Here is a 13,794-nt window from a genome sequence, read left to right on the forward strand (position 1 = left end):
CATGTCCACGTGACAGCAGATGGACACAAGACCCCACTGTCCACAAGGCCTGTCCACCTCCCTAACCCCAGTGAGTTTAGCAGCAATAACATAGAGTTAAGAACCAGTCAGCAATGGGCACAAATCCCAGTCGAGCCACTTCCTAGGTGTGTATTTGCACAATTTAACTTCTGGGTCAGCCTCCATACCTTAATAAGTAGGAAAAGGAACCACCTCTCGGTGGTGCTGGAAGGAATACACTGGAACTTTTATGAACCCAAATTATTAACTGCCTTCTTTCGTTGATAGAAAAGCTTGACATCAGATGTTCAGTGGGCGCTAAGATGCCAGGCTAAGGGACTCCCAAATGGAGGGTCCATCTGCTGACTCGCTCAGGGAAAGCTCAGAGCTCTGGGGATCGTCTAGGGGCCATTTACTCTCTCACCAACTTCAACAACTTCTCAGTTTTCAAGTTTCCAAGACATCCTTCACCAACAGTCGCATCTGCGCCACTTCTAAAATAATCCAGCCAAAGAGGAGAGACCAGTAAATCCTTTTTCTTCTCATTTGCAAAATGGCTTACAAGGGGTAGGGAAATGTTTCCGAGAAAGAGCATATTCAAAGAGATGGTACTTCCTCTTTGACTTTAGGGGGCTGTGTAGAAGCTTCCTGACTTTACGTCTGAGCCTGAAGAATCACCACAAACCTGAAATGGTCCCCCAGGATCCGGGAGAGCCGCCCAGCCCCACCCAGCCAAGGCCGTGCTAATCTACTGCTGAAAAGACAGCCGTGGACAAGGACAGCTGGCTGGGTTGTCAATTTCTGCATCTTGCCTGGCACCATACCAACCTTAGCTGTTTTCAAAACGCCTTCATTGGTTACTGGGTCTGTGATGACAACAAATTGCTTCTCGTTATCATTTAATATTGTGTAAACAGCCACCCACGCCGGGGTATTGGCGACGTCACCATCGGTCACTGTGAGTGTGGTGATTGCCACGTTGGCCTCGTTCTCCGGCACCGACCCCTGGTACTGCAGAGCAAGGGAAGAGACGGGTCACTTATGACATACTCAGACCCAGCAGTGGGGCTCAGGGTTAAGGGAGTCCTTCCTTGAGTCCAAGTTTGGAGAAGAGTCTTGAAGAAGCACCCACCCTTATTTCCCATGGGTGGAGCAGCCAGCACTTGGGGGCACTGTCCCCCTTGAACACCCCCAAGAGCCAAGGGCACATGCCAGCCCAGGTGCTGACACTGTGGTTTACCCTCCATTCTCCTCCTCCCCCACCATTTTCAGCGCTACCAATAACTTTCATCAACTCTGGGCATCACAGTCTTCTACTTAAAATCCTTTGCTGGCACCCCACTGCACCCAGGATTAAACGCTAAAATTCTGACCTCAGTCTCAAGGTCCTGCAGGGCCGGACCTGCAGGTTCACCACACTGTCCCCAGTTCTTATGATGCATCAAGCTTCCTCTTGTTCTGGGGCGTTTGGCACAGGATGATCCCTCTGCCTAGAACGCTCTTCCACCCTGCCCTGATCCTGATTTGCCAACCTCCTTACCAGTCTTACGATACATGTTACTGTCTTTCGTAAGCCTCTCGCACTTACAACACCTAAGTTAGGGTGGCAGACACTGCTAATGAATAGCCATTCTCTTCCTCACTGACTACATTGGTGACGGCAGCAACATGCCCAGATGAAATACTGTATTTCCAGGATTCCTGGCAGCAGCAGTTGCTAATGAGAGATAGGTGACACTTGTGGGATGGGTCTTCACAGAAACAAGAAACTTGACTTAGCATCATTGCCTCCTTCTGGAATGAAGCACAGATCTGGCTGGAGCTCCAGCCGCCACCTTGGGCCACAAGGTGACATTGTGGATAGAAGCCATGTGCTGAGGACAGTGGGACAGCAGATAAAAGAGGCTTGGTCTATATTGATCGAATGGACTACCTGCCCTCCGGGCTTTTTGTGACACAAGAGAAAAAGTCAATCCTATATGTTTAAACCAGAGTCAAGTCTCCATTACTAACCATTAAGCCACTTTCTAAGTAACACGCTAAGGCTTAAGGTTCTTTCAGCGGCTCTCAGTACCTTCTCCTTGACTGCATTTCACATACCTGCATACAGTAACTCATCTAAGTCGTCTAACATCTCCCAACCTACACCATCAACTCCAGGAGAAAAGAATCATCACCTGCCTTGTCTGTGATAACATCCCCAGCATCTAAGACAGGTTCCACTATAAATTCAGAGAACATGTGTTCAATGAATAAATCAAACCTGGGAAGATGTGCTATCAAGGTGCATAATATGAGGACATAGATCTAGTAGGTGCTTGGCACGAACCTGTGCCAACAGGCCCCAGGCTGAGGGTGGCAGAGACAAGTGACATCCCAATCTGCTTACGTTTTAGCTTAGAGTTTACCAGTCTGGGTGAGAAGTTGTGAAACAAGCAAGGACCTTTCTTTAGACACCAAGGAGTTGTGGGATTACCGAGGTTGGGTTGAAGATGGGTGGGTTGTCGTTGATGTCAGTGACCGTGATCATGGCTGTTGCAGTCGTGCTTAAGCCGTCACCTTGAAGGTCTGCAGCCTGAACCACCAGGGTGTACGTGGGAAAACTCTGCAGAGACCAAACACACCTGAGTCAGGACCACGGCCACATCAAGCCCAGTCCAGCTCATCACAGAGAAACAATATTTTCTCATCGGCTTAAATGCCAACCTGCCCGCCTGCTCACCCCCAAACCTCCGGACAAAAAAAAAAAATTTTTTTTTTTTTTTTTTTTAGGACCACACCCACAGCATGCAGACGTTCCCAGGCAACTTGGAGGGGGCAGATTGGAGCTACAGCTGCCAGCCTACACCACAGCCACAGCAATGCCAGACTGAAGCCATGTTTGCGACCTACACTATAGATCACAGCAGTGCCGGATCCCTAACCCACGAATGAGGGCCGGGATTGAACGCGCGTCCTCAAGGATACTAGTCGGGTTTGTAACCCACTGAGCCACAACAGGAACTCCTGGCCAAATGTTTAGATGCAAAGCTTAGACCATCACTCTGCTAAGTGGCAACTGGCCTCAGCAGTATTTGGCATTGTCCATATGATCAAGATGACATATATCTGCCCTCAACATCCTCTGGATCCCCTTGACCTCTGACCTCCCGGTCCAGCCCAGTGGTGAGCACACTGATGACTCCTGTGTCCCTGTTGATGGTGAACATTTGGTTGTGAGGCAGGGTAGGCTCCTGGCTGAGGATGGTGTAAGCAATGGCAGCATTGTAGGTGTTCACATCGTCGTCTTTGTCCGTGGCCGTGACCTGCATCACAGAGGTCCCTGGAAGCAGAGAAAGAAGAGTCTGTCAAGCTGCATGTTAATTTCCAAAACTGTCACTAAAGTGCTAGGGGAGGAGGGAAGCATTCCACCCAGCGAGTGGGCGTGTTCCTAGAACTCAGCTTTTCCAGCGGGTATTTTGGGTGGGGAGTTGGGATGAGAAGGCACATGGGGAATCCACAATCTTAAAGAGTTCCCGTCATGGCTCTGACTAGCATGCATGAAGACGCAGGTTCCACCCCTGGCCTTGCTCCAGTGGGTTAAGGATCTGGCGCTACCGTGAGCTGTGGTGTAGGTCGCAGACAGGGCTCAGATCTGGGGTTGCTGTGGTGTAGGCCGGCGGCTCCAGCTCTCATTTGAGCCCTAGCCTGGGAACCTCCATATGCAGTGAGTATGGCCCCAAAAAGACAAAAAAGAAAAAACAAACAAAAAACGAAAAACTTAAACTAAGACTAACTTTTCCACTCCTGTATCTCTAACACAGTGCCAAGCATAGAATGTGGCATATAGCTTTCTCTCAATAAATGTTTACTTAAGGCAGCTCACATTATAGTGCAGTGGGTTAAGAATCTTAAGACTCAGGTTGCTGTGGAGAAGCGGGTTCAATCCCCAGCCCAGTGCAGTGGGTTAAAAGATCTGGTGTTGCTCCAGTGGCAGCACAGGTCACAGCTACAGCTCAGATTCAGTCCCTGGCCTGGGAATGTCCATATGACAGGGTGTGGCCATAACATTTTTAAAAAATACACAAAAAACGTCAACTAAAACATTTTGCTATGTCTCTTCTACTGAGTGAATATTGTGTAAAACAGGAAAAATCCCAGAAATTTCCACAATTGGCTTCTTCACCACAGCTCCACCTAAGAGACCTGTCTTTTGAGATCATTGCCTTCAAGGTAGAAGGAAAATTATACTGATGACTGAAAAAAAGACTAGTTCCCAGAATACCTAAATGTCTCTTTGAATCACTAAGCAAAAGACAAATAGCCCAAGAGGAAAAAAAATGGGCAAAAGACTTGAAGAGATAAGTCGTGAAGAAACCCAAATGGTCTGCAAACTTGCCAAGATGCTGAGACCATTAATAATCAGAGAAACGCCATGTTCAATGACACTGAGATATAATCACACGCTCAAGAGACTGGCTCTCCAAAGTCTAACACTTCCAGGATATGCATTGTTGGCGCGAGTGTAAATTGGTTCGACCGCCTCAGCAAACAGTTTGTCACTGTGTAGAAAAGTAGGCAAAACTAACAAGACATCATGCAGCAGGAGGTGCACACGTGGTAAAAGAGAAATGAGAGCAGAGGATGAGGATCCCAAAAGCAGGGCGGTGGCTCCCTTTAGACGGCAGAGGAAAGGGGTCAGGAAGGACTGGACGGGGCCCGTCCACACTCTCAAGGATCTGCTCCTTCATCAGCCTTTCAAACTGGGCTTAAACATTTCATACATGCATCTGTAGGTAGGATGTCTCTCTCTCTCTCTCTGTCTCTCTCTCTCTCATACACACACACAGAGGCTTCCCAGGAAGTTCTGTTCACACACACACACACACACACACACACACACACACACACACACACACACACAGAGGCTTCCCAGGAAGTTAGTTCTGTGCACATGAAGGGCCTGACCCCCATCGTCAGCCCCAAGACTCGGGGTCCTGCTGGGTGCTGAGCTCCTCGTGAAGGGTCACACCTGGAAGAGCGCCCTCCATGACGGAGCCCCTGAAGACCTCCTGGGTGAACTCGGGCTTGTTGTCGTTCTGATCGGTCACGGTGATCACAATCTCCATGGGCTCCTCGATGGCTTGCCCGTTGGAAGACACGGCATGAGAGTAGAGCTGCAAGGGCCGGGCGAGCGTTACTTGGGAGGAAGAGAGGGGCGACGCAGTCCCACCGGAGCAGAGTGGGCCCCACCCGGCCCCACTTTCACACACTCAAGGATGGACCCCCCAGCACAGAGCTTCTCATACACGCGCTGCTGCTTCAGTGATCACGGCGTGTGAAGTCCTGGGGCTGGAAAACACCTCTGCAACGTCAGAGCCCCCAGGTCCCACACCAGGGCTGGGGGGCCGGGCCCGGGGGTAAAGGTGGACAGCTAAAACACTCTGACGAGTTCCTGCAGGGTCAGAGTTGCTCTGGCCACTCCAGTCTCGTGTTCCCTCAGATTTTTCTGCATTTGGCATGAATGCAATTCCCCCAGTTTCCCTAGGCTCCCAGCATCATCACCAGCCTCTTCCTTTGTGTCAGGGACTTTTAGTCCCAGGAACAGGTTGACATCTAGGGTCCGAGTTCAAGCCTGATGCCTCAGGACTCTCCCCCTTTATTCCTAACAGGGAAAACATAAAGAGCCCCCCATTTTTCCAGGTTCTCCTGCCATTTCTCCTTATCAACAGGTCTAAGGGTATCAAATGCAGCTCCTCCAATGTTCGGAGCATGCAGGCATTCAACATGAGTTGACTGAAAAAATGTTGGAAGGATGTGACCCCACCATTAACAAGCTTTTAAGAAACACTCACAATGTACTTGGCAATGGCTTCTCTATCCAGAGGCTCCGTCACCTTTAGCCACCCTGTTTCTCTTTCAATCATAAACACACCGACGGGAGGTGTGTCGGCTCCTTGACCAGTGATGCTGTAGAAAACCTTGGTTTCTTTTTCTCTGTTAGATTTGATCTGAAGACAAAACAGAGAGAAACAGAGTGATCAAGGAAGGATCCAGGATCCTGACATTGGTTCTTTTCTCTTTAATCTCCTGGGTTCTTCTCTGCCAAATTCCTCCCCAAGAAATAGAGAACTTCCTTCTGTACCTGAACCAGATCCTTAGGAAACGGGCCTTTCTCATTTTCTGGGCAGCTGATGGGAGGGATAACCCAGTCTCTTTTCTGTCTTCTGAGACCATGGTGGGAGCTGGGAAACGTGAGCACTTCTGTGTGGGCGCCAGAGGGAGAGTCCTAGCAGGAAAGAAGATGAAGAACAAAACGAGATAATTCAGGAGAGAGGATACCGGCCAAACAGCCCCACCTAGCCAGCTAGCACCTCCCGTCTTGGAGGGCAGAACACGTTTTCAATTTAATAACCAAACAAAGAGCCGAAACAAAACCCAATGAACCTCTGTGCCATATAATAAAGACGGTTTCCTCTTCTGATCCTTCTTAGTGTCCAGAGTTCAAGTAATCATTACACACACACACGATGATAGGTTTGAGGGCTTGACATTATTTTACACGTTACTTCAAGCCTAAGTAGCACACCTGTCATTTTTAATAGCACATGATACGCCCCTGATTTAAAATCAGAGCTTGTTAAACAATTAGATATTCAGGTGTTTTAATTTTCTTTTCTGTTTTCCCTAGCGATACAGGTCTCCAAAGTGGAGCTGGCCTAAATGAGTAAATTTTGGGAATTAGTACTAAGAACGACATTGCAGATCAATACTAATCCCTTAATCCCACTGTGTTATTACATCCGAAGGGTTTCCATTTGTTCTAACAGAAGCTGTCGGGATGGGATTCAAAGACGCCCTTTGAGACTTGTATTGACCGGTTTTCTTGGGCGATAAAGATAACTTTATGCACACACAGAGAAATAGGATAGCTAAAGATGGAAGGAAAAGATCTTGCGAACGGCTGAAGTGTCTTCAAGTGATGGCGGTGACACGGCAAAGGTTGTCAAGGTCAATTCCAGCTCCCAGCCTCCAAACACTCACTCATCACTCTGCCAAGTATGAGTCAAGCCCTACCTCCTGGCTTTTAAACTTGTGACTCAAAACACACCAGACAGACAGGAGATGTGACCAGATACCATCACAAAATCCTTCCCAATCCTGCATTCCTGTGCAAAGTCACGCCCACACCCCTAATGCACACCCCTTCCGTTCACCTCCTAGAGAAGCAGCCCCGCCCTGGCCCGGGGCAGGCTCTGGAGCCAGGCTGCCTGGCCTTGGATCCTCACTGGGACACCTCCCCTCCTGGCAGATTACTTCTCTGTCCCACACTTTCCTAATGTCTAACATGAGGATTCTATTAGTACGGCCTCACAGGGTCCTTGGTAGGATGCAAGGTGTTCCTTGCAAGGTGACAGCATTGCAGGAAAGCACTGAGAGCAGAGCCTGAAAGCTAGTGAGTCTTCAGTAAATGCTCATGATGCAGACGGTGGTCAGACTGGTTGGAAAAGACTGAGTTATGGTTTTAATGATGTGGAATTTGGGATGTGACCTGAACACAGAACACACATTAATCTGATCCTCCACACTGTATCCTATGACCCCAAATGATCATCTTGCAGGGCTGGGGATGAACGAATGCAAACCCCTTTGCTGCACTGAAGGGGGAGAGAAAGAGCGCACGTCGCCGACATCGGGACCGTGGACTATTTTCAGAGAATGACCACGATGATGAACACTGGGCGGGCAAAACACACACCTTCATGGGTGAAATGAAAGGGAATTGTGCCTCACACACTGAACATGGAATCCAGCCCTCAGAAAAAAGGGGACACCAGAAAAAACCATCCAGCTATAAGAGAAAGAGCTGGAAAGCTAGGTCCATTTTTATTTTTCCCCAGCTTTCTTGAGGTCGAACTGACAAAACCATTTGTATTTAAGGTGTACAATGTAATCTATTCATACATGAATTAAAAGAGAGGTAAGATTGTCACTCCCTCTCAAGTAGGGCCACCTGGCACAAAGGCCCCTGAACTAGGGACAAACCTAAGTAAACCTCAAACCAGCTGAGGCAGAGTTGCTTGCCACCTACCACTCAGTAGCCACTCCTATTTAAAAACAAAAATCTCTTGGCCTTTGCCTCTTGGTGCAGTGGTTAACGAATCCGACGAGGAACCATGAGGATGGGGGTTCAATCCCTGGCCTCACTTAGTGGGTTAAGGATTCAGCGTTGCTGTGAGCTGCGGTGTAGGTCACAGATGCAGCTCGGATCCCGCGTTGTTGTGGTTGTGGGGTAGACCAGCATCTACAGCTCCGATTAGACCCCTAGGCTGGGAACCTCCATATGAGGCCGGAGCGGCCTTAGAAAAGACCAAAAAAACAAAAAACAAAACAAAAAAACAAAAAAAACCTCTCTGTGTCTTCATGTCTCTCTCCATATGTATGTATTTTATATTCAACAACATACCCAAGTAAACCTACATTTCCTATACTACATTTGTAGCTACATGAGACCATGAAGTCAAGTCCTAATTAATGAAATGTAAGAAGAAATAACGCTTCAAAATTCCACAAAGCTTTCTTTAAAAGGTGGACAAACAAGTGATACACTTTTGGGCTTTCTCCCTTCCTCCTTCCTACCACCCAGAGCAAAGCTGTGACGACAGGAGCTCCAGCAGCCCTCTTGGATCATCCTCACTTTTCTAGTCTGTCCAGCTTGAGGATGGAAGCCATACGTGGAGGATGACAGAACAGAAAGCAAAGAACGAACCTAGGCTCCTGGGAACTGTAAGAGTCTCCGTTTTGGCCACAACTTTCCAGTGAACTGCCTTAACTTGAAAGAGAACACTCTATTCCTGCTTTTCTACAAAATGTATTTGAACCTAATCTGTGCTTTTGTGTAATTTGTGGTTCATTTTTGTTTTTGTTTTGTCGCCCAGTGGCATATGGAATTTCCAGGCCAGGGATCAGATCGAAGCTGCAGTTACAACCTACTCCACAGCTGCACCAATGCCAGATCCTTAACTTGCAGTGCCAGGCCAGGGATTGAACCCCCATCCCAGCATTCCAAAGATGCTGCCGACCTACTGTGCCACAGCAGGAACTCCTGTGCTTTTCTGTAATATGGATGTGAACCTAATCATGAAGGCAGATGGCAAAGTCAACTTTGTTAATGACTTTGGATCCTAAGAGGCTTCCGCACAGATGTCCGGCAAGAATTTACCAGGCCGGACTTACATGAATGATGGAATCAATTAGAGACTTCAGGCAGGAAGCTAAGTTATTTTTAGTTCTAAATTCCTCACTTTTCTAGTCTGTCCAATTACACCAGGGAGAAAAATCAGATCTATCACAACTATTAAATTCCTAGAACCTCAGCAAGTCTTCAGGGAGAAAAACAGGAGCCAGCCTGAAAGGCCTTGGCACTTACAACACATCCACACTCCCAAGGTAACAGCAGGATACAACTAAAATGTTCCCCCAGAGACACATTTCGGTAGAAGGCATCGTGGGAGCAGTTTAGAAACAGGCAAAGGCATATGGTTCTGGGGAACGACTTCCAGAAGCATTCTTGCCAAGAACCCGGGCAGACATGCATCGTTTCATTTGTGGCCAAGTCACCCATCTGTCCACTCAGGATATACTGGGCTCCTGGTATGTGCCAGACCCAAGGGCCAGACACTGCAACTACAACGGGGAAGGATTCCGTGGAGATTATTGTCCAGTCAGGCAAGGGCTTCCCCCTGATTCTTCCCCTTCTTTGCCAAGGCCCTCTCCACCGGAAACGCGAAAAGCAAAATGACCAGAGAACTGACCCCGTGTTTAGTCTTCCTGCAGGAAGGGAACGGAACAGCAGCTAATGATTACGGCCTACTTACCGTACGCCTATCACAGCTCCAGCACTTCACGCACACATAGTAATTCATGAAGTCATTGTGCTCTCCACTTTACAGATGAGGAAATTCAAGCACAGACCGATTAAGTAACTTAATCGGTTACTTAAGTGGACTCAAGTAGGAAACAGAAAGGCTGGGGATCCGATTCCAGGCAGAAGCCATGCCCTTACCACTGATTCTACGCTATGTGCAGAAATGAAGGTAGTTTATCTTGCCATCCACCCAACAACAACAAAATCCCCAGCAAGAATTAGTTTGGTTAAGCCAATGGTTCTCAACCCTGGGCTCTTCTGCCCTGCTCCCCTGCCTCCAGGGGGCATTGGCAGTATATAGAGATAATTTTGGTTGTCACAGTGCTACCAGAATCTGGTGGGTTAAGACCAGGGATGCAGCCAAACATCACATAGTGCACAGGATACCCCCACGGCAAGAAATTACCTGGCCCCAAATTGTGAGTGGCGCCAAGGCAGAGAAACCTGGAGTCAGCGGCGGACTGAAATGATAGTCAACTTCCAAGAAACACTGCAGCGTACCTGATGGCGGTGGTGGTGATGGTGGTGTGTGGCCGCCTTCAGTGTCACCTTGGTGGACAGCTTCCTGCGGGTGGAGTCCCAGGCGTGGATGAGAAAACTAATCTCCGGGTTATGAAGCTGAAATGGCCGTTTGACTGTAACCACACCGTCGGTGCCCACTTTGAATCGGGTGTCATCAGAAACATAGACCGTCCTTGGCAGACCGGTGCATCCTTCAAAACTCACTGCAGGGCATAAATCACAGTGATGAGGACACCAGGGAGATGAAAGAGCACGCCGTCTCTAAAAATCAAACGTCATTCACCCACCAGAAGCCCAACTCACACAAAAAGAGCACGGTAAAAATAAACCATAATCTGGTGGCAGAAGAGCAAAGAGAGCAAAGGAGTTGATGCATCATTATGTTCATTACAATTATAGGATGACTTAAATTGTGGTCTATTTTTTTCTCATCTGCTCTGAGTGTGAAAACAGTGACGTGCTTAAAAAGTTACCTCTTCTTTTCAATAACCGAAAAGAGCCTCTCCTTCAGATGGCTCTTGACGAGGGAAAAATAACTGAGACAGAGTATCTATTGAGACCAAAAGTTAGAGAGAGAGGCACAGTGAGATGCTGTGGATTAGGCTGCACGGCTCAATAAGCAGCCTACATTTCAATAAGCAGTGTCAGGTAATGAGAGGGAGCCAGCACACAGGACAATTAGGAGTAGGGACGCAGGCAAATTTCTTCAACTCTTTGAGCCTCAGTTTCCTCAAGATGGAGGTAACTGTAGTGCTCACCCCTCTGCCCCCAAATATGCTCTTATTTTCTCTGGCCAGGGTGGGGTTCAAGTCCCAGCTGTGTTTCTTAGCTCTGTGAACCTGTGCATGTCCTCTAACCTCTCTGTGCCTCAGGCTACCCATCTGCAGAATGGAGGCATTGACAGCAATTACCTACTAAGGTTGGTTGTTTTAAGAGATATAGTACAGGGCCTGGCACATAATAAATACTATTAAAAAAAAAATTGGGGAGTTCCCATCGTGACACAGTGGTTAACGAATCCAACTAGGAACCATGGGGTTGTGGGTTCAGTCCCTGGCCTTGCTCAGTGGGTTGAGGATCCGGCATTGCCGTGAGCTATGGTATAGGTTGTAGACGTGTCTAGGATCTGACATTACTGTGGCTGTGGCATAGGCCGGTAGCTGTAGCTCCAATTCGACCCCTAGCCTGGGAACCTCCATATGCCATGGGTGCAGACCTAAAAAGCAAAAAAAAAAAAAAAAAAAAAAATTAAAACTTTAAAAATATATTAATACCCGTTTCTGGAGAATCTAGTGAAAAATGCCTGCACTTAACATCAGAGTCCCAAAGGACTCATTCTACAGGTTCCCATCATACTATTTGTCAGAAACTGCTGGTCCCTAAGGACAAAACTATGAACAGGATAGACAAGGCACCTTGCTCTCACTGAGCTTATACTATTGTGGAGATGGATATATAATAAAACCAAAGATCTCAGATGACATATAGGAAGATACAGAGAGATATATAGGAATTAAATAGGGTGACACAAGAGTGACAGGGTTAGAGGTATAGGGAAGGTGTAAATTATACTAGATGGTGAGGGCTGGTCTCTGAAGTTGGAGGTGTCTGAGCTGAGACCTGTAGGAGCCAATCTTGAGAAAAACTGGCTCAAGAGCCTTCCAGGCAGAGGGAACAATCAATAAAACAGTTCTTTCTGGGAAACTCAAATTAGCCTGTTCTCCTCCCTTTCAAATAACTGCTTCTCATTCCTCCAGTGGGATTTCGACTTTGTCCAAATGACCTTTTATTTAAAAGTTCCTAGAATTCCTTCTGTGGTGCAACAGGTCAGCAGCATCTCTGGAGCCATGGAATACAAGTTCAATCCCTGGCCCAGCACAGTGGGTTAAGGATCTTGCGTTGCCACTGCTGTGGTGTGGGTTGCAACTGCAGCTTGGATCTGATCCCTGGCCCAGGAACTCCATGTGCCACAGGGCAGTCAAAAAAGAAAAGAAAATATTCCTGCATTTGTGCCTGTTTTACACAACTAGACACCTCTACATGCAGAATCCTGAAGTCTGTTTAGATGTCTGGATTGCAGTTTTCATTTCTTCCACTAGGGGCCACCCTTGCAAACTTTTCTGAAACCACCAGCCCCACCCTTGCCAGAGAAAACAAGGCCATGTTTGGGCAGCGGGAGGGCTTATCCCCACTTTGAAGTTGAAGAAACTGAGATTCAGAGAGGTTAAGAAATTTGCCCCAGTGAACAGTAGAGCTGGGAATGGCCCTTAACATGAGTAACTTAGTCTCATGGTTGACTCCCTAACCCTGAGAAAGTCTATTACGGCCCTGGATCTTTTTACTTTTTGTTTTTCTTTTTTTTTCTTTTTAGTGCTGCACCTGCGGCATATGTTCGAAGTTCCCAGGCTGGGGGTTGAATTGGAGCTGTAGCTGCCGGCCTGCGCCACAGCCACAGCAATGCAGGATCCAAGCAGCGTCTGCGACCTACACAAGAACGCTGGATTTTAACCCACTGAGCAAGGCCAGGGATCAAACCCACATCTTCATGGATACTAGTCAGGTTCTTAATCCGCTGAGCCACAAGGGGAAATCCAGGGCCCTGGATATTTTTAAAGGATGATTTTGCCTCCTAGGTGGTATCCAAGGATGGTAGAAATCTGAGGCCACCTCATGAAGCAGCTAGGACCCTGCTACCCGGCAAATAAACTGAGCAGCCAAAGCAGTAAGAGTTAGTTCACTGGGAAAGAGCTGAGTCCTTTGACTAATCGGTCGCTCCCTCAACACTTGCCAGTCTATAAAATACAAACAAACAACATAACATTGAATATAATGCCCCCACCTCTACCCTCACCATTTAGCCAGTTCTACAATCCACTTCTACAACTTGAAGGGGTGGGATTGGGTGACAGAGGAAGGCTTTAACAATGACTTTGAAAAAAAAAAAAAAAAAAAAAGACTTTGTTTTCTGACTGGATTATAAGGGCATAAACCCAGATTCTGCCATGTTCTAGCTGAGTGGCCTTTGACAAAATGGTTCACCTCTCTGGGGCTCATTTTTCTCTACTGGAACCTGAGGGACACCGTCAATGACAGAGCCTCCCTCTTCAGGGTTGTGTGAGGACGAACCCAGACAGTGAATACAACCACATTTTGAAAGCGAAAGAGCATCAAGTAGAAGCAGGTAATGGTTATTTCTACGCCTTTGGGTAGACAAGCTAGAGAATAAGTAATTGCTAAAGGAACAGAAGCACCAAAAAATGACAACAGAAGCAAGAAGAAACACAAAATACCATCCTTTACGAATCTTTTTTTCAAACTAGCAAAACAAAATGGTTTTTCAATAACCTTCCCCCAAGCCCACCCCA

The 13,794-nt window shown here is 47.5% G+C and overlaps 1 protein-coding gene across 1 annotated transcript in view; it reads right to left on the reverse strand.

The window, feature by feature from the left end:
* Nucleotides 1–13,794, reverse strand: part of CDH1 (cadherin 1) — an 81,098-nt gene that overhangs the window by 17,239 nt on the left and 50,065 nt on the right. The window contains 7 exon segments of the mRNA NM_001163060.1: nucleotides 829–1,011; nucleotides 2,477–2,605; nucleotides 3,147–3,322; nucleotides 5,012–5,156; nucleotides 5,835–5,990; nucleotides 6,125–6,268; nucleotides 10,409–10,632. Coding sequence (NP_001156532.1) covers nucleotides 829–1,011; nucleotides 2,477–2,605; nucleotides 3,147–3,322; nucleotides 5,012–5,156; nucleotides 5,835–5,990; nucleotides 6,125–6,268; nucleotides 10,409–10,632 — 1,157 coding nt within the window.

The sequence above is a fragment of the Sus scrofa genome, chromosome 6 (genome assembly GCF_054392235.1).
Source record: "Sus scrofa isolate SSC_HxYL_T2T_F1_AM1 chromosome 6, Sscrofa_HxYL_maternal_Yorkshire_Landrace_v2.0, whole genome shotgun sequence".
Classification (NCBI taxonomy): Eukaryota; Metazoa; Chordata; class Mammalia; order Artiodactyla; family Suidae; genus Sus; species Sus scrofa.